The 20,627-nt window shown below is 37.5% G+C and overlaps 1 protein-coding gene across 1 annotated transcript in view; it reads left to right on the top strand.

Moving 5' to 3' along the window:
- erbb4a (erb-b2 receptor tyrosine kinase 4a) overlaps positions 1-20,627 on the top strand; it is a 194,679-nt gene that overhangs the window by 100,442 nt on the left and 73,610 nt on the right. Inside the window, exons 2-3 of the mRNA XM_077205347.1 lie at positions 131-282; positions 17,992-18,178. Coding sequence (XP_077061462.1) covers positions 131-282; positions 17,992-18,178 — 339 coding nt within the window. The remainder of the gene's footprint in view (positions 1-130; positions 283-17,991; positions 18,179-20,627) is intronic.

Below are 20,627 nucleotides of genomic sequence, written 5' to 3'. Positions count from 1 at the left end.
TATCGCTTATATGTTTATTTTCCCCTGTGGATTTATTTATATGATCTTCAGTCTTCTCAATGAACTAGTGCAAAACAGTTTTAGTCATCTGAATGATCTTTCTCTCTGTCTCTCTTTTTCTCCTCTGCAGTGTGTCCTGGGACTGATAACAAGCTCAGCACGCTGTCTGATTTGGACCAGCAGTATAAGACTCTTCGGAAATTTTACGAGAACTGTGAGGTGGTCATGGGTAATCTGGAGATCACCAGTATTGAACGCAACCGCAACCTGTCTTTCCTCAAGGTGAGTACTAGCAGCTAAAACTGATGATGGATGAATGGATAGATAGATGGAAAAAAAAAATTACTGACCCCAAACTCACCTTAAAATCCTAGATTTGCACCTTTTATTAAAATGACACAAATTAACAAAATATAGAGCATTATTATGTGTGACTAACAAGAATATATAAATATATTAATAGCAGAAGACTATTTTCTCTCAATATGAACACTGACATGACATCAGAGAGCGAGACATCCTGTATTTCTGGATTTCAAAGGCAGTTGGAGCTTTTAGCAGTCTTTTGTATGGGTGCTGCAATTACTGGCTGGTAACACTGATGGTTAAATAGCTCTTTTACATTTGCATTAATGGATGTTACTCTTCACTCTGGTTTCAAACTTGGTATGAGTGCAGAAATGGAGCAAAAAAGGCTGCATGCCTGCCTTGTTTTCACACTAAAACCAGGTGTATTACGTATTCACAGAGAAATCAACTGGCTACCGAGTCTGAATAAATGGATGCCTTTTAATGAAAGTCATCTCATACCGGTTCTAATGTATAGGATGAAAAAGTGGGAACAGCTAAAATTGTATCCTAAGTTGAGCATAATGTTAATAATTATCTCCTATCTGTCTATATGTCTTCTTTTAGAAGTTGGCTGACTATTTTACACTTGAATAATGACATATTAATAGCCTGTAAAATGTAAAATGTAAAAATACACAGTGATGGTGAGCTAAAATAAAGTAATACACTGAAAACTTTGTTTTACAATGATTTTATGGTATGTAAAGTGTGTTTTTAGCCCTTAAAGACCTTTATTTTAAAATCAGTGTAGCCTTATTGCTTTTATACGGTATATCAGTGGAAAAGTTATAAATGTTCAGAAAATAGTGTCCTTTCTGACATCATTTATTCCTAATAAACAATTATTTTGCTACATACTGTAATAGTTTAATAGTCTATATTAACTAGCATAATCAGCGCGTACATAGAATGCGTCTTTGTCATCTCTTGTTTGATTTGTTTAAACCGCACATACAAAGGTGGCCCAGGTCACGGTTCGCAGAAAATATGAATGCAATCCGTCTTACATCACAGAAGTAAACTGATATGTTTCATCCAGTTATTATGCGTCTCAAATCCTTTGTTGAGACTCCCCTATTATTTTGTCCCACCCTACATCGCGTATGATTACCATTGAACGAACAAAGACATGTTTCAAAGGTCTCGTTTACCTGTAGCCCTGATGTTTTCCCATCAATCTACCAGCATCCAGGATCAGGGTGCATAACGGCAGGTGGTGTCACTTTGGCCTGTCAAATAGACCCATGGTCCGCTGTCAGGTTTTATCCTGGTCAAGGCCTGAGAGTTCCAGCAGCAGCAGCTAATGATGTTACAGGCTTTGACTGACTCTTCATTAAGGTCTGATCAATCAGGCTGCTGGCTACCTCATGCCTGCTTAGTGGAATACCAGAGTGGCTCAATGTCTGAGCTGCCAGGTCGTGTTAACGTCAGGAACTGACACAGACAATTGCCTCTTTACATTTGTTGCTCTGTCACCGTGGTCCGTATACATGCAGTACATGTGGAAAGACAGATTTATGCAGTAGTAGGACCTCTCTCAGGTCATTTTGTTCCTCCTTCCTTGTTAAAATCCTTCTCACATTTCAATCTCCGAGTTGAAAAACACACTGCTGGGCTCTCTACCAATTTTACAGTGACCCGCGGTGTATTAAAGACTCTCTGTGCTCTTAATTTTGGCATTTGGGAAAGTAAAAGGGAAGTTAAGTGCCATGTACATTTTTATTTAAAAGTGTATATTTTTTTTAGATTGTGTAAATAATTTACAAGTTAATAAGTTGTCATAACTGCATGCATATTTTTACATTACATTGTTTTTTTTTTACATTTATTCATTTAGCAGATCCTTTTATCCAAAGCGACTTACAAACAATGAATGAATAATATTTTATTATTATTACATATTTTTCCCTGATGAGGATATCCTTGAATATTACTATAATAAAGTAAACTCTCCACACTTATCAAATGCACACACACACAAATACATAAATAAATAAATGTATGCATTCATTCATTTATTTATGTATCTGTATGTGTGTGTGTGTACATGTACATGCATGCATATATAAAATAAAGTTTTGGATGCAAGCTGCAGAACACTGTGACCCAGTGTTTGATATGTAATGTCATCTGTCTGTTTTTAAATAAACCACTTATATCCAATACATCAGTTTTAAGTGACATGCAATGTATCATGCATTTTGTATATTTTTTATGCACTTTATTTTGTTTATGTATACCAGGCGCTGCCCATTTGTTGCATACAGTATGCTTATTGAACGGACATTCAGGTCTCTGGTTTTGAATGCAATGCATTTTGGGTTATAAGGCATTGCAGCAGCAAGAGAGAGTTACTCACAGTGACAGCACAACCAGCAAGTGACTGACTCAACACAGAGAGAAAGTGACACAGATTGGAGTAGTGGGTAGCTTGGACCATGTAAACAGACACTGTACACAAATGAACCCAACTGTGTTGCAGAGCTCTCTCTATTTCTAACTAGTTTTCCTTTCAGCAGAAGTACAAGAGTCAAAAAAAATGTGTTGAGAATTTTTTTTTTGAGAACTCTCCATTTTAGGAAAAAAAATTGACATGGATTTGACCCAGAAAAATAATATTCAGGGCTTTAGCTACAAAAGTCCAGAAATGATGATGCCCTTAACATTGGATACCTTACTGTTTTATGCTGACACAACTAGACATTTTATGTCTCCAAAAGTCCAGACAGAATGTTTTTATATATATCTGGTAAAACTTATAGATTAGGGAGATGTCTCCTAATGAACTCCTTCAGTCTTTTGTGAATACTGAATGTTATTTCTAGTATTATTTCAAAGTTGCTTGCAATGTGGTTTTAGGCTTATTTAAAAAGCTTAGAGTTGGTTTTACTTTTAATGTAATTGCGAGAGGATGGATGCAATGTTTTAGATTTTGTCATCCTGGATGCCATAATTACTCAAATACTGTAGCAATGTTCGTTCATAATGGAAGAAGGAGGAAAATGGCAAATGTTCAACAGAATACTTAAATTATAAAATAAACAAACAGCTCCAACAGCTCTTGGCCCTGCTTGCCACTAATAGCTTTGTAAAATATGTAATTATTGTAATTATTATTATGAACTGTAATAAATGAATATGAAAATGTCACAGTATGAACATAAAATAGGACTTTTAACCCTGTAAAACCTGATATAAGAAATAAATAGTCAGACATATACTGTATCATAACAATAAAATAATAAAAAAAGTTTGCATATGCGTTTCAGGTTGTTTAATTTTGATCAATCAGACCCATATAGTAATGGCCCGTATATTATGATATAGTAAGAATGTGGACCTCACACAATATGCAGATGTAATTTAAAATGCAAAAAAGGTAGATAATTTTTTTTAATATATGATAGTTTTATAACAGTATAACAGAGTACATAAACTGCATATCAGTTGTCATTCTATATCTCACAATCATATTGTCACGGGTTGTGAGGGAGAGACAAAAAACATGATGAAGATGAAGAAGAAGATAAACAGGCTTAAATATTCCCAAAGGTAAATCCAGAATAATCCAAACACAATATACACATTGAGGAGACCCAACAAAGACACACCAACTGAACTGAACTTTAGTATGGAGATAATGACACACACACACACACACACACCTGAACACAATGACAAAACCAAATCATGACCATGACAACAAACAAGGCAGGGAGAAACGTGAACGAAAACAAACTGAGTCTTTGATGGTGTGACACGTCTTAGTAAGCTGATATTTAAATGCTTAGTTTTATGATCAAAGAATGTAGTTTTTAGAACACATACTGTATAATGTAATACAATGATGCTTGAGAGATGAACAAATAAACGTTCCTCAAAAGCCTGATGTATCATATTTAATAATCACATTTTATCATGATTTGAATAAAATAAGTTGCTTCAGTCCAGTAAATGTTCATCGTGACATATTAATAACAATATAAAAAGTTATTCTTATGTTTAATTGAAAAAAAAATCTTTAAAGATTTCACTGCAAAAAAGGGGGACGTTTTTAGAATTATACTAAAAGGTATTTTACTTCTTAAAAAAAAAGTATGAGCAATAAATTAGAGGTTATTCATGTTTAATATTCAATATGTGTTTTTTTCAGCTAAGTTGTGATCATGTTGATATTATACAGTAGGGGCCAGGAAACTGGTATATCAAAATATGATACAGTGGGCTTTATAGGGTTAATCATCCATGCAAAAGAATCTGATGTGGTCTGTTAATTCCAGCATACATATTTAAATTTATTTATTTATCAGGAGCTACTATCTTTCTACAGTTTTGTTCCTTATGTTTCCTCTTAGGGAACGAGTTTAATAAGTCTGACTCTGCGATTACTTTAGTAAAACGCTCTGCTTCTCTACCCATTTCCCTCTTATGCTCCATAAAATCCACTTGCTTTCCTTTTTAATTAGGATGTAATCAGAATCTGGGCCTGTCATTAATCAAAGCCACCTAAATGAGAGGGGATTGTCCAGCTCACTAGCCTCATTACAGTTCTCTCTGTCTGTGTGTGTGTGTGTTTTACTAATAGTTCTAGGGCAAAGCTGTGTGTGTGTGTGTGTGTGTGTGTGTGTGTGTGTGTGTGTGTGTGTGTTACTAATAGTTCAAGGGCAAAGCTTTTTGCAAACCCAGACACCAGTAATTCAGTCCCTTTGGTTTTCCTGAAATCAGTTTATCAACGAGTCTTTCTGAATGTTACATCATTACGCCAGTAGGTGGCAGGAAGGGAATGTCTGTATGAGTGAGTAATTCAATCGTTTGCTCAACCGATTCTTTCAAAACACTGATTCATTCAGGAACGTGCAACGTTTGATTCTACGACTTTGACTTTTTTTTTCGCTGGCGCAGTAAGTAACTGAACTGTAAGGAACTTGAATTAAAATGTAAGTTGAGGATTAATTGTACTTTTTGTTTACTGAACTGTTGTATAAAAGCAAAAAAGCTTGCAATGCAAAAGCCTTTAATAAATCTCTGCAAATGGATCCGACGGTCTCTGCCTCAGTGTCACAGTGGTCATATGATGACAGTCATCATATGACTACTGTGACACTGAGGCAGAGACAGTCGGATCCATTTGCAGAGATTTATTAAAGGAGAAGATAAACTGAGAATGAGATACAAACTCAAATCTTGAAAAGGGAAATCTTGAAAAGGGCAATCCAGAATCGTAGTCAAACAGGCAGTGGTAAGAGGCAGGCAGCAGAGGTTCACAAACGAGTCCAAAATCCAAGTTCAAGCACACGAGAACAAATCAAAGTAACGAGCAACAAGAGATACAAACTGTGACAGAGGTTTGGTAAAACAAGACTTCACAAAGAACAGAGCAGTCCAAATAAAGGGGAGCTGAGGGTACATAGGTGATCCTAATGCAATGATGAGATAATAAGCAGGGGTGGAAGGGAAGGGAGGTCCTAGTATTTAGGAGAGAGGGACCTAGTGATCCCAGGAGGAGACACTGTTGTGTGTTCCGTGACAGAAAGGGAATTTTCATAAAATCCACTCCCGTAAGGGGAAAGTTGTGGCATTCAGTACCTTGGACAGCTGCCTTCCAATGAATCTGGCAAAATTCGGACCACCGGGAAATTCTCCCCTCAGACCAGGAAATTTGGGGGTTATGTTTCTCCAGCCATGGGAGTCCTAGAATTACTGGATGCCAGGGTGAGTGAATAGTGAAGAATTGGATGGTCTCGGTGTGCTGCTTCCCGAAGTCTAGCGTGAGGGGTTGGGTGATGTACTGAACCTCTCCTGACCCTAGGGGGCGTCCATCCAGGGCTTCCACGGTAACACCGGACTCGCATGCGAGGAGAAAAACATCATGAGACTTGGCAAAATTAAGATCGATAAAGTTTCCGGCAGCCCCCGAATCAATCAAGGCTTTAATGTTAAAATCTTGTCCATTAAATTTCAGAGAACTTTCCACAGAGAACAGTCTAGAAGAACGATTAGCACTCACCGTAGCAGAATTCTTGAGAGCTGGATTAACCGGACTGGTGGCCCTCAGATGTCCTGCTTCTCCACAGTACATACAGAGATGATTCCGGCATCTCCTCTCCCGCTCCGGCATGGAAAGACGCGTGTAGACAATCTGCAAAGGTTCCGACTCCATGCTGGGGAGAGGATACTCAAGAGAACTGGATCTGAGAGGTGTGAGTCGGGAGCGTAACAAATTGTCCAGGCGAATAGCAAGCTCCATAATTTGATTTAGAGTTTTACCGTCATCGCGACGTGCCAGCTCTCCTTGGAGGTTTGGGTTGAGTCCCTTGCGATAAATGAGCTTAAGGGTTTCCTCCCTCCATCCAGTTTGGGCAGCAAGGGTGCGGAATGAGAGCGTTTAGTCCGGTGCGGTCGAATTTCCCTGGCGTAACATGAGCAGTAGTACACCTGGATCCTTTCACCTGGATCCTTTCCACCCGCTGAGTGCTCAAACACCTCTAAATTGAGTCAGACATTTGTTATAAGACGGGAAAGAGAGCTGACCTCCATACCAGAGTGCAGTAGCCCATTCCAGAGCTCGACCAGTGAGCAGGGAACAGATGAAGGACACTCGGCTCCCATCAGTAGAGTAGGACTGTGGTTGCTGGTCAAAATACAAACTGCACTGCAACAGGAATCCCTTACAAGCAGAGGGTGCCATCAAATTTTTCCAGAAGAGATAATTTGGGTTGAGAGGGGTTGTTACTCACGACTGGGGGTGCAGAAGCGGGTGCCGCTGGATTCGAAGCTTGGTCATCAGTCGCGTTAGGCAGCGATAAAGCTTGAACAGTTCTGGCGAGCTTCTCTGTGAGAATGGTTAGTTTTACCAGCTGTTGCTGATGGGCAGTGAGTACATTGGCTTGATAAGATACCTCAGAGGCCAGTCGACTGAGATCTGCTGGATCCTGGTGTGGTGAAGTCTTCTGTGACACTGAGGCAGAGACAGTCGGATCCATTTGCAGAGATTTGTTAAAGGAGAAGATAAACTGAGAACAAGGAGATACAAACTCAAATCTTGAAAAGGGCAATCCAGAATCGTAGTCAAACAGGCAGTGGTAAGAGGCAGGCAGCAGAGGTTCACAAACGAGTCCAAAATCCAAGTTCAAGCACACAAGTACAAATCAAAGTAACGAGCAACAAGAGATACAAACTGTGACAGAGGTTTGGTAAAACAAGACTTCACAAAGAAAAAAGAACAGAGCAGTCCAAATAAAGGGGAGCTGAGGGTACACAGGTGATCCTAATGCAATGATGATGAGATAATAAGCAGGGGTGGAAGAAGGGAAGGGAGGTCCTAGTATTCAGGAGAGAGGGACCTAGTGATCCCAGGAGGAACCGCTGTTGTGCGTTCTGTGACAACCACATTAGACGTGACTGAGTGAATAATTTACTCAATTGATTTGTTTAGACTTTGGATCATTTAGGAATGAAACAGTAAAACTTGCTGAATGAGTGAGTCAAACCATCAACTTTGTGAACCATCAACTTTGTTCACAAACAGTGACTCATTCAGGAATGTCATGTTTATGGAAGTTTGTTTCCCACAAAAATAAAAATTGAATAAGTAATTGTGACTTCTGACTTTATAACACACAATTGCGACTTTTTATATCCCAATTCTGACTTTTTTTCTCACAATTGTGCAGTTTTATCTCAGACTTGCATGTTATAAAGTCAAAATTGTGAGATAAACACAATTCTGAGGGAAAAAGTCAGTCTGTTTTTCCTTATTGGACTTTATAACTGAAAATATGTCAGAATTGCGAGATATAAACTCGCAATTGCTTGTTGAAAAGTCAGAATTGCGAGATATAAACTCACAATTGCGTGTTATAAATTCAGAATTATATCTCGCAATTGTGTGTTATAAAGTCCGAATTGCGAGATATAAATCACAATTGCGTGTTTATATGAGTTTATATCTGGCAATTCTGACTTTATAACACACAATTACGACTTTATATCACACAATTCTGACTCTGTGTCTCGCAATTCTGAGATAAAAAGTCGCAATTATCTTTTAAAATGTTTTATTCTGTGGCGGAAACAAGCTTCAAAGACTGTTAATGCCATGTAAAATGTAATACTTTTTCACAATATTGCTGTTTTTACTTTGTCTTTGATCAAATAAATGCATCCTTGGTGGGCATATAAGAGACTTCTTTTTTAAAAAAAGTATTCGCTGCGTAGCGCAAAATCCCTTCTTGCTCAATTTACATAGCCTACATATGCATTAGTGGAAGTATGCCGTTTTGAATATGCCCAGTATCTCTGAATTTTTAAATGTCTATCAAAGTACCAAAGCTAAATCCACTGTATTCTGAGTGAGTGCGAGACATCTCCTCCCTATAGCTGTTATTTCACGCACTTAATGTGTGCTGCTAAATGGGCATGCCCTTTCCCAAGAGGTAAATGAACCAGGCTGTAATTTTACTAGAGATGATGCTACTTGACTTCTGCACCTCTCATTTACAGATGTAGAATTTCACTACCTCCTCGCTAACGCTAAACTCTCTAAAATCACTTCAGCCTGACATAATGTGCCCAGTGAGAAAGACGAAGGGTTCAAGAGGGCTTGTGGGAGAAAATGGTAATTGTGTCTGTGGGCTAATGGCACTGTCTCATTATCACCGCAGCATTGTTGGAGGAGAGAGTTTCAACGCGGCCGCAAGCTCACTAACATTAGTGTAATTACAGCTTTTTTTATTGGAAATTAACACATTGTTAGATTAAGCATCTCTTCACCTTCGCATAAAACGTGCTATCACAAATTCATATCTGTACGTCTACTAATTATACACTTTAGCCTTCATTGTGCTTGAAATGCCATGAAATAAAGGCCATTTTCATGGCTATGTGGTCATATTTTCAACATAGTTTCTTGTCATAACTTTTTACTAAGGAATGGCATCTTGTCTCGATCACCAGCTGGAGTGCCCTTGAGAGCCAGCAGGGGGCACTCCATGACAGACGTTTGCCATCCCATCAAAGACTTCATTTCCCATCATCCTTTCCCCGGACTCATCTTCCATTATTGTTTTCAGCTGCGTCTCATTAGCTCACCCTATATAAAGCCCGGTTTATCAGTCCCTCCTCTCTAGATTTTGCATGTCTGACAGTTGGTACTGCTACTCTGAGCCTTGTATCCTGGTTTTCCCATGTTTTGTTTTTGATTTTCTGCCTGGTCTTTTGGTTTTCTCAGTTTACCTCTGCCCTTATCTCAGTCATTGTTTGGATTGGTTGTTTGTTTATGACATTTGACTGTTTTTAACTTAGTTTCTGGATTTCCCTCGTAATAAAGACTGCATGTGGATCTTCAGCCCTTGTGTCTCTGAGCATTACATAACACATCTAATGTCAGTTTACGACCAAATGAGAGGAATGGTCAGCATTGACACAGTGCTTTATTTTTTTATGCTGGACAGTCAATGGGCTTTTTTTTTCCTGCCACTTTTTTATTTGTGTGTGAATGACAGTACAGTAATCATGACAATATGATCATTATAAGTATGAAAGCTTGTTTCTGCCACGGAATTAAACAATTTAAAAGATAATTGCCATTTTATTTAATCTCGCGATTCTGACTTTTTTTTTCTTGCAGTTGCGGGTTATGAAGTCAGAATGGCAGGATATAAACTCGCAATTGTGAGAAAGTCAAAAATGCGAGATATAAATGTGCAATTGCAAGAAAAAAAGTCAATTGTGAGGAAAAAATTCAGAATTGTGATTTCTCACGAAAGCAAATTTATATCGCACAATTCTAACTTTTTTCCTCGCAATTATGACTTTTTTTCTGACAAAACAAGCCTTCTTAACTCATTCAAAGGTTAAAGTATTTGTTTTTCTTCAAAAAGGCAAATATTTGTGGCGTTTTGAGAATCTACAAGATCTGCAGATGATTTGTTTAGCAGGTGTTTCACATCAGTTTGCTTAATTGACAATTTAATTACTTTTCATTTTGGATTCTTAAAGTTACAGTATATAGCTAGCTACAGTAAAACAGCCTGTTTGGATGGACAACAGTCATGTAATATTGAATCACTGTTTTTGGTCCAAGATCCTGGACATGAGGAGAAGAAAATGTAAGACATGCCCCCTTCAAAGCTTTATTTCAAAGCAATGATTCAGAATGATTATGTGTTATTTTAGTTTTATTTGTATACTATTACAGTGTTTATTGATAAAAAAAAAATCGCTTTCATTTTCATATTTTCAGTTAACATTTTTCAATTTAAATGTGCTTTTATAATTTTTAGTAGTTTATTTTAAATATTTTTATTTAGCATTTAGTTATTTATTTTTATGTTTTGGTAATTTAGTACTTCGATTTAAACTTTTTTTTTTTTCAGTTAATTGCCAAGGCAACATTTCTATTTGTTTTTTAAAGGGCACCTATTATGCAAAATTCACTTTTACATGGTGTTTGAACACAAATGTGTGTTGACAATGTGTGCACACAACCATCTATAATGATACAAATCCACCCGGTGCTTTTTTTTTTTAAATCTCCATAAATCATAAGCACTGTCTCAGAACAACCCACTCTCAGATTTGGGGCAATGTGACTACTTTTGCACAGGCCCCTCCCACGACTGTTGATGGACAGCCGTATTCTCTGGCACTGTGGGCATTATTGTCTGACTCCGGGTCGAAATTAACACCGCTACTGAGAGTTTCTTTTTTAATATTATCATTTTGTGAGATGAGATTGTCCTGACAGAGCATGAGCTCGTGAGGCTACTCCCTCTTTGCTGGAAGCAGGAGCTCATTTGCATTTAAAGGGATACACACTAATGGTGTGTTCACGCCAAACGCGAAGCGAAACTTCGCATTGCGTTACTCGCTCTAGATTACTCACAGGATGTTTCTTGTTTTTCGCGTCACTCGTCCGATTAAAAAAAATATCTAAATTTCTTTCTGCCATTTTTCCGTCATCAACCATGTTGGAGATAATTATTCTTGCTGCCCTGTACCTGTTGTGGAACTCTGAAACGCCGAGGTGTGTGGGTTCACAGCGCCATCCAGAGGCACACACACACACACACACACACACACATCTCAATGAATTTCACCGTCGACTCCAGAAACTGCGCCTGGATGACAGCCGCTTCCAGCGCTACTTGAGGATTGACAGGTGCCCAGTGCACGGACTTGTCAATAAGCTGTTGACTGATTGGCTGGTGCAACAACGCGTCATACGAATTTTACGCTCGAGTTGAAATTTTTCATCTTGCGCGGGAGACCCGATTGAGGCGAATATCAAGCATTTGCGGCAACCATGTCGCCCACTTCTATTCGCTTCTTTGCATTGACTTTGTTAGTAATCTACTCACGCAAATAATTAAATTCACGTTTGGTGTGAACACGGCATAAACCGGCGCGTTTTTTCTCAGCCCCAAAAGGTGACATTTAAACATGCTGTATGATTTGTTGGGAATGTTGAGCTAAAACTTCACATTCACACTCTGGGGACTTCAGAGACTTATTTTACATCTTGTGAAAAGGGGTATAATAGGTGCCCTTTAAGATTTCATCTAACATTTATTTTATATCAGTTAACAGAAACAAGTTTTATTTTTATTTTTTTAACAATGACAACACTGCAATATACCCATTTCAGACAGTGAAAGTACTAGCTTTTAGAAAGTGTGTCTGTCCAGTTTATTCACGGCTGTCTAGCTCTCATTACATCCAACAGTGTCATGACACGGCCTCTGAGGTGAAATGAATTCCTCACAGCAATTATTGTCACCTGAAAATTATTAGAGCTATGAATAGGCCTGACAATAAAAAAGACCATAATTGAATGCACAGCATTCATATGAATGATGATTGAACTGTGTATCTTAGTCTGTCAAATTAGACAATATTGACCCTGGCACACACAAAGCTGAAGTGTAATTAATTCTAAATCAATTACACAAAATCCTTTTTGCAGAAAGCTTCTAGCCTGCGGTCCGGATATATTTTTAGCACAGAGTTGTAATTTCTTGGTAAAAACAAAAACAAAAAAGTTCTACTATGAAATCAGTGCTTTTAGATTCATAACTCTTTCAGACCTCCAGTGATGGTTTATCATTTACAATATGCCAACTCTCTTCTCCAATGGTTTGCTGTTGTTTCAAGAAGATACTCATAAAGGTCATGATTGCTATTCAAATGAAGGTAATGATCGTCTGAGATGCCGAGCACTAGAGGAAGTCCCATTATTTGAGTTATGGAAGACCACACTTTGCTTACAACATGCATTCTTATTAAAATGAGTCTTCAATGCTGCCTAATTTAGCCATCCAAATTGTTTTCCTTCATAGATTTTTAATATTTGCCAGTGAGAGCTAGTTTCAGGCAAATATGTGCAATGTCATGTATCTTGCCACATGGAGTGGAACAAACAGATTGCATTTAACAATAGCGATGACATTTATATTGTGTTGTTCTTTGGTTTGAATACACAACAGACGGTGCCTGCTCGCCTTCACCACATTCTGTCATCTAAAAATGGATGATTGTGACCCTAAAACTCTTCCCACTTCTCACTGCAGGGTTCTGTCAACTACCCTCCTCAATCACCATCTCATATCTCTCGCAAAAAAAAATGATCTCCTGCCACTTTCCCGCTTGTAACTGGAGTTGTTTTGTTTGTTCTGAATATTCTCCTGTTACTCCTGTTGCTGCCTCGATCAAAAGATGCTCTCAATAAAGATGTCCGCAGACTTTTATCATGCTTTTACCAAGGACAGTCAAGACATCAAACAGCCAGTGAAATGTAGATTATAAAGTCATTAGAACTCCAAATATTTGCTCTTTGCTGAAGATCTAGAGATATTTTATTGCAAATTTCAGCCAAATAATTTGCTCTTTTGTAGCTTGCATTTAAATATCAACCATATCTTTGATGTTTCTCATAAAATTCTTTAGAAAAACCTAATTATAGACAAATGATCATGTGGACAAAGTATATAGGCATTCAGTGAACGTGGATAGCAGTTTAGATCACTTGGTTGGGAGAATCTGATGGTAAATGTTTAAGTTATGGTTGAGATATCTTTGTATTGCAGTATCTGATATCTTGGCAAATATAGGCACTGTTTGAGACATTATTGAGATATCTTCTGAAAGATCACTGGGTTATTTATTTTTACTCTGATAACTTGGAGGCTTAATTGAGATTCTCCATTTAATCGCATTGCTGTCTAGAAGAATTTGGGAACATTTGGGATTTTTCATTGCAATTGGACGTTATTTAAAAGTTTATTATATAACTTTTTATAGGAATTTGTATAGTTTCTATAAACAAATGTATAGTATTAACACATTGAAAATCACATCAATAAATTGAGATCATAGACTCAATTTAAGTCTCTGTAATAAGTATTTCACATAAAAAAATAGTGAATGATCTGTATATGGGTAATTTGGATCAAAATATGGGATTAGTATGTGTACAAACACAGTTGTATGCCATTACTGTATACATGGATATAATATCAGTTTTTTGAAAAAGACATCAAAAAGGAATATACGATTGTTTTAGATAAACCAATTGCAGTTAATAATGTATTTTTAAGTCACACGATCATCGTTTTCAATGTCAGTCACCACTAGCTATGTTTCTATCCACTTATTTTTATGCGTATTTATGCGACAGAAACGCCATGATGGGCGTATATATTGAAAAAAAAATGTGAATAAAAAAAACGTATGCGCCCAACTGAGACGGATAAAGACGTGCGCATAAACTATGATGAAAACACATTTACAGATTAAACCCCTCGATGTGCAACAAAAAACGTATGTGACTTTGCATGAACTGTTGATGTGATTGGATAACTGGAGTAACTAGCAGAATGATCGCATCGCACAGCACCCCAACATTTAGTTTGATCATTCTGAAATGCCTGAGCCAAAATCTGTCATCAAAATTATTTGTTTTAATTCTCTCCCAGAACTGTCTCATATGATTGCATTTCCAAACACCAGGCATCTAAAAGCAAGATAACATGACAACGTCATTTATGATGTAGGGAAAAAGAGCCATAATGGCTTTCCTAATTGCAGTAACTTCCATATTTATTACAGATATTTTGTTCCAATTTTTCAAGGAAGTGTCGATTTTGTTCTCTTGAACACATGGGATGGAGGCGCTGCTTTGTTCGCAAATGTTTTATGCAATATTCAAATTTTGCGCATAAGCTAAATTCACAACTTTGGATGGAAACATAGTTACTGTCACTTCCTAGCACTCGTGCACTTCCCTAAATGTAATTGTTTGACCACACTTATAAATAAATAAATAAATCTATTCTTATTTGAAGCTTGTATCACAGGCTGTCCAATGTCATACTTTGACAATCAGTATTCATATAGTCATAGTGTGTGTGTGTGTGTGTGTGTGTGTGTGTGTGTGTGTGTGTGTGTATGTACTTTATAGATCACTGCATTAACATTTACTGCGCTTTATATGCGTTCCTGTGACTTTTCTCCTGGGAACTGCATTGACAGTAAAGTCATTCTAGTGTGTGAAGGGAACAGTAATAGCGAATGTGTGTGTGTGTCTGAATATATTAGTTGTCCTAGACCCACCAAAATTTACTTTCTGTATGAAAAAAATACTCACAGCTGCTGTGTTTATGCATAACATTTAGCAAAATAGCTGTTTGTTAACATGTTACTGTGATCTGACATTATTCAGAGTTATTCCAAGCTCCATTTTAAAAGAGAAAAGCCTTCACAGGCATATTAACCAGCTTAAACCTCATTTAACAATAAATTGTATATTGTTTACTGCTTGCTAAATTGGCTTGAATCAATTATGAATTGCGCAGAACTGTAATTGCAATTGAATTAGCCTGTGTTCTTAGGAAAGTCTATTAAAAAGACAAAAGCATGATTTTTTTTTCTTTTTATTATTTCTTGGCACCTAAAGCACTGATCCAGTGAATTTTTAATACCAAAAGGGCAAGAAAACAAATTAATGTCAAAATACACAGTGCTATTTGGGAAGTTTGCTAAAAGCAAAGTAATCCTTTAATTAAATAAAGTAAATTAGAACCAAATTAGAAATTCTACCCATGTCCTGTAGCGCAGTGTTTTGGAGGATTGTTGGTTTGATGCTAGGTAACAGAAACTGCTGACAACAATCAAAGTGGTGCAGGTATGAAATCACTCTGTAGGCCAAAACAGAAAGGAGTTAGCATTTTAGCACTTCCGGTTCCATCGTACTAATTTCAAAGCCATTTTTTAATGGGATTTTGGTTAAATGGCTGAAATAAGGTCTGTGGTGAACACAAGCTCAAGACACTTTCATGTTTTATTCCACAACATAAAATACCGCGACTAAGACTGTGGTGTAGGTCGTTTATAGCCTTCCTTTAGTTTTTTTACTTCTGCATTTAGGCTTCAAAATTTATAAAAGTTGTGTTCATCTGTGAAAGTTTGAAGGTTTAAGTATCATAAACTTTTGTTGATCACAGAGCTTGTTTTTACCGATAATTCAAAAGCCAATAGGAAATTCCTATTGGGTTTTTATCCAGGCAACCAGTGTGATGCTAACTGCTGATTGGCCTACAAAGTGACGTCATACCTGCACCACTCTATAACAAAGGTTGCAGATTAGGCTTACAATGCTTTTGAGATTTGCAGCCCTGGTGTCATGATTCTGACCTTGTGTCCTTGATTTTCTTTAGTCTTGAGGCAGGAACATGACAGACACATGTTTTGTGTGCAAGCACATGGCCTTGTGTTTGGGCCATGTGCTTGTGTTGTCTCGTTACTTAGCCCTGCCCCCTTGTTATCCTCGTTTTGTCATTATTGCTTTACCTGTGTCACCTGTAATGTTATCATTAGTCTCCCTACTTAATCCCCTTGTGTTTGCTGTCTTGTGTCGGTTCATTGCTAATCATATCTGTGAGTACTTTGTGGAAAGTCTTGTCATTGTGAGTAATTATTAGAAGTATTGTTTGTTTATTGTGTAGTCATAGTTTAGTCTTGTCAGCCTAAGATTCCTTGTCCCTTCCGTGTTTCGCCCCCTTGTGGGTTTTGTTTTCCTTTTTTTGTACCAATAAACCTTGGGTTCATTGTACACTGTCTGCATTTGGGTTCATCTCCTTGAATTAGTGATAACGAGATGAAGCTTCATAAAGCATTGAAGCGTTCCATCCAATTGGTTCACTCATGTGCCGAAGCTTCATGGTGCTTAATTTGCTCTATTGTGCCATCAAGTGGACAATAAATGTAAAACGTGCAGTGTGATTATAATGACATCGCATGGTTCCATCGCAAAAAAAGAAGCTTGAATAGATCGCTAACAAACTCGCAAAGTCCCAAGTCCACAAAATGTGAGGGGGAATCCATTGCATTTTGCTGGCCCTTATATTTCAAATAGACCGCCAAACCGCGAACCACTTCCTGAAGCAGTTACGTGGTACAGGCGGCTCGCGAGGCTTCAAACGTCACCACATACGTCACGGACACAAGCCTCGATACGCGCTTCACAGAAATCATCCCGGATTACTCGATACACGCTTCGAAGCCTCGATACGGGAGGACACATCACTACCTTGCATCATAACACCTGGTCAGTTATTGTCATGTTCCAGTAGCGTAATGTGTTCGTTTTCAAAAGTCTCTGTTTTGTTCCGTTTACACTGAAACGCAACCCTGGAGTTTTCAAACTAAAACGGGTTCTGCAGCATTTTCGAGGGTCGAAAACGCCGGAGTAGTGTAGACGACAGGTGTAACCATAGAAAAAGTTGTTTTAAAAACGAAAATACTCTTGTGTAAACAGGGCCTTAGTAGTGATGCTAAGGCCAGCATCACTAATAATAATCACTAATAATATTGCTTATACGTTTAGCATTACTAATGCACATCGGTACCCATGTGTTATTTACCCCTAGGTTCATTTTTGGCCGGAATTGCCCTTTAAACCAGATGCTATTTTGCGCTGCTATTGGTAGATTGTGTTGGTGATTTTGGAAATGATCCGGCTGCGTCCGTGTTCTTTCATTTGCGTGTCGTCATTAGATCACGTGCAGAACTTTACACTTGCATCAGCGCTTTTATGGGATTGCATCTTCACGCTAATTTGCCCTGTTTAGTAAATCTGGTCCTTTAGCTCCTGTCTGAAGTTTGACATAATAATGATCCCTAGCAGTGTGTCCTTGTGTGGCCTTCCAGTGCGCGTGACTGGCAGGTGACAGCTGTCACTGTGTGCTTGGTCAGCTCTTCAGATGGATTTCCGTGACTACAGCAGCAGTATGTGTGTGTCCGATCAGAACGGCTATATCACATTCACTTCTTCTGCATGAAATAGACCTGTCCTCTGTGCCTGCTAATGATACGCGGTGTGAAACAGTGATTGAATGTCAACATGATTGATGTGGGTGTGGAGAGGGAGGGTCCAGCGCTCTCCTGGGCCATTATCTCTTCAAATTATATCAAGGCTGTCTCGTTAGTAGACTAATAGACTTGATGATGAAGTTTTGGTAAAGCCTTGACTAAAGGACAAACTACATCTTTGAAACACCAAAAGAAAATAGCTCATAGGATTAACCTGAGAAATGTCAAATATGTTGTATGCTTAAGTTTCTTCATTTCTTTGTATCTCCGCAGTCTATCCGGGAGGTGACGGGTTACGTGTTGGTGGCTCTGAACCAGTTTGACTATCTTCCTCTGGAGAACCTGCGGATCATCCGTGGCACTAAACTGTATGAAGGACGCTACGCTCTGGCCATCTTTCTCAACTACAGACGAGATGGCTACTTCGGCCTTAGACAACTCGGCCTCAAGAACCTGACAGGTATATTCTACAAAATGTTCATTCAGATATTGTGTCAAAATTGTGTCAAAATGTCAAAATCTTTGTCAAAGAAGATACATGTCTTTCTTCAAAAGTTCTGTAAGATTCTACCCTGACGAAAGTTCCCCAAAACATCTGTCTGAAATGTGCATTCAAGATGGTTTAGCAGTTTTTTTTATTTTTATTTTTTAGCACACATTCTTTGTTTGAATAAAGCTGGAGTTTTTAAGTTGGTTTAAAACTTATTTTAACTTTAAGAACTTAAAATGTTTTCTAGATAATGTGCATTTTTCTCCTGTTCACATACAGTACTTTAGATTTCAAAAGTTTGGAGCCAGTAAGATTTCTTTTCGCCTGAAAAAACAACAACAAAAACAACAACAACTATACTTTTATTCAGCAAATATAAATTAAATTGATCAAAAGTCACTGTAAAGACATTTATAATTTCATAAAATATTTCTATTTCAAATAAATGCTGTTCTTTTTAACTTTCTATTCATCAAAGAATCCTGAAAAATCACAGTTTCCTCAACAATATTAAGCAGTAAAATGTTTTCATCATTGATAATACTAAGAAATGTTTCTTGAGCACCAAACCAGCATATTATAATGATTTCTGAAGGATCATGTGATACTGAAGAAATTCAGCTCTGCATCACAGGAATAAATTACAGTAAAATAAAACAGTTATTTAAATGTGTAGTTATATTTCACAATATTACTGTTTTTTTTTTCAAAAACATTAATTTTTTTTTTACTAACCCCACACTTTTAAGCAGTAATTACTGGATAAAAAATTAATGAAGACCTGTTGTTAATTCTTTTTTTTTACAAATTGTAATTTGTAGTGCTAGTGCAGCACATGTATTTACATGGCTAGTTATTATACTTCAGTCTATTTTTGTAATGTTTTGATGTCTAACTGATGTCTGTGTAAGTCGGGGTCTTAGTGGAAATCAGCATAGCAGGGACTGGTGTATGTGAACACGTAAGATAAGATTGGCACTAATAATGTCTTTCGTGCTGTGCAGTGCATCAGCTATGATAATCATGTACATCAGAAGATGTCTCTCATGTAAATTAGTCACTCTTCATTATGTGACTGCTTTTTTTCTTATCAGCGTATTATGTGTATCATTTGAACATGTTTTACAGATTGCATCTAGCTTTTTTTTTTTTTTTTTTTTCAGCCTTGCTTGGTTGCCCCATAGGGAGACTTTCGTTTACATCTTATACCATGTGAAATAGAAACTCATCTTAGAACAATATTTCCAGATCCCCGTTGGGATGCATAAAGATATGGAGAGAAACAGAAAAAGATCAAGGAGTCAAACAACCAACAGACAAATAGAGGAAGTCGTCGGCGCCTCAAAGCAAAATAGCCAGAGGCATGATAATGGTTGTCTGACTTCTGATGACTCATGACGGCCAATAGAAGCCCAGAGGAGTTCCTCAGGTGGTACGATGTCACAGTAGGTGAGGGACAGAAAGTTAAGACATGCCCAGCAGGCATCTTGCATAACCATGTGTTATTAATCTCAAATATGGCTTTTTCATTTAAATGGCTGATGAAACTATATCTTGGTATAGGGATGAATAGAGCGCTGACATTATGGGTGAGCCACTGCATTCTTGTCTTCACTTGTATTTGTTTCCTCAAAGATATGTTTTTCCTTTTATTGTTACTCTCTTTGTTGTGATGAGGTGTCGGGTGGTATCTTTAAATTAATGAGATTACAAGGCATGTCTTTGAAAAGAATCCACACAGCAGATTTACAGTACATACGAAATATGAGAATAAAACATGAACTCGGTACTGACATACTGTATTCACTGGTATTGAATTGACTTATGGAGATCATCTGATTAGCACATTATATCATTGCAGTTCATACTCTTAATCATATTTTTGTACAGCTTAGTAATTAGTTACTTACTTGACTGAATGTTAAGCTATATCATCTTAAAGGGATAGATTACCCAAAAACTGACAATTCTCTCATCATTTACTCAAACCATACAGGTTTGGAACAACTTGAGGATGTTTCTTTCTTCTACTGAACACTAAATATATTTTGAAGAATGTCTGTAACCGCACAGTTGATGGGCACCATTGACTTCCATAGTATTTTCCCGCCATGCAGACTATGGAAATCAATGGGGTCCATCAATTGTTAAGCTAACCATATTCTTCAAAATATTGAAAATTAATAAAGAAATGTACCTACGGCAAAAACTGACTTAAACCAGCCTATGATGTTCTTAGCTGGTCATTTTTCTTTGATAGAGTGCTGCAGAATTGTGATGCCCATGAAAATCCAGCAAACCTGAAACCTTTCATACGGTAAATAAAAGGACATTTATAAAGAAATATCTACACCCATTATGTCAATCAATGGTGCCTAAAAAGTAGCCACTAAAACTTTTACAGCTGGATCACACTTTT

Source organism: Siphateles boraxobius, unplaced genomic scaffold (assembly GCF_051911475.1).
Source record: "Siphateles boraxobius isolate OS27281-9 unplaced genomic scaffold, OSU_SipBor_1 53, whole genome shotgun sequence".
NCBI classification, from domain to species: domain Eukaryota; kingdom Metazoa; phylum Chordata; class Actinopteri; order Cypriniformes; family Leuciscidae; genus Siphateles; species Siphateles boraxobius.
Note: the sequence above shows the minus strand (reverse complement) of the source record. Positions and strands in the feature narration are given on the sequence as shown.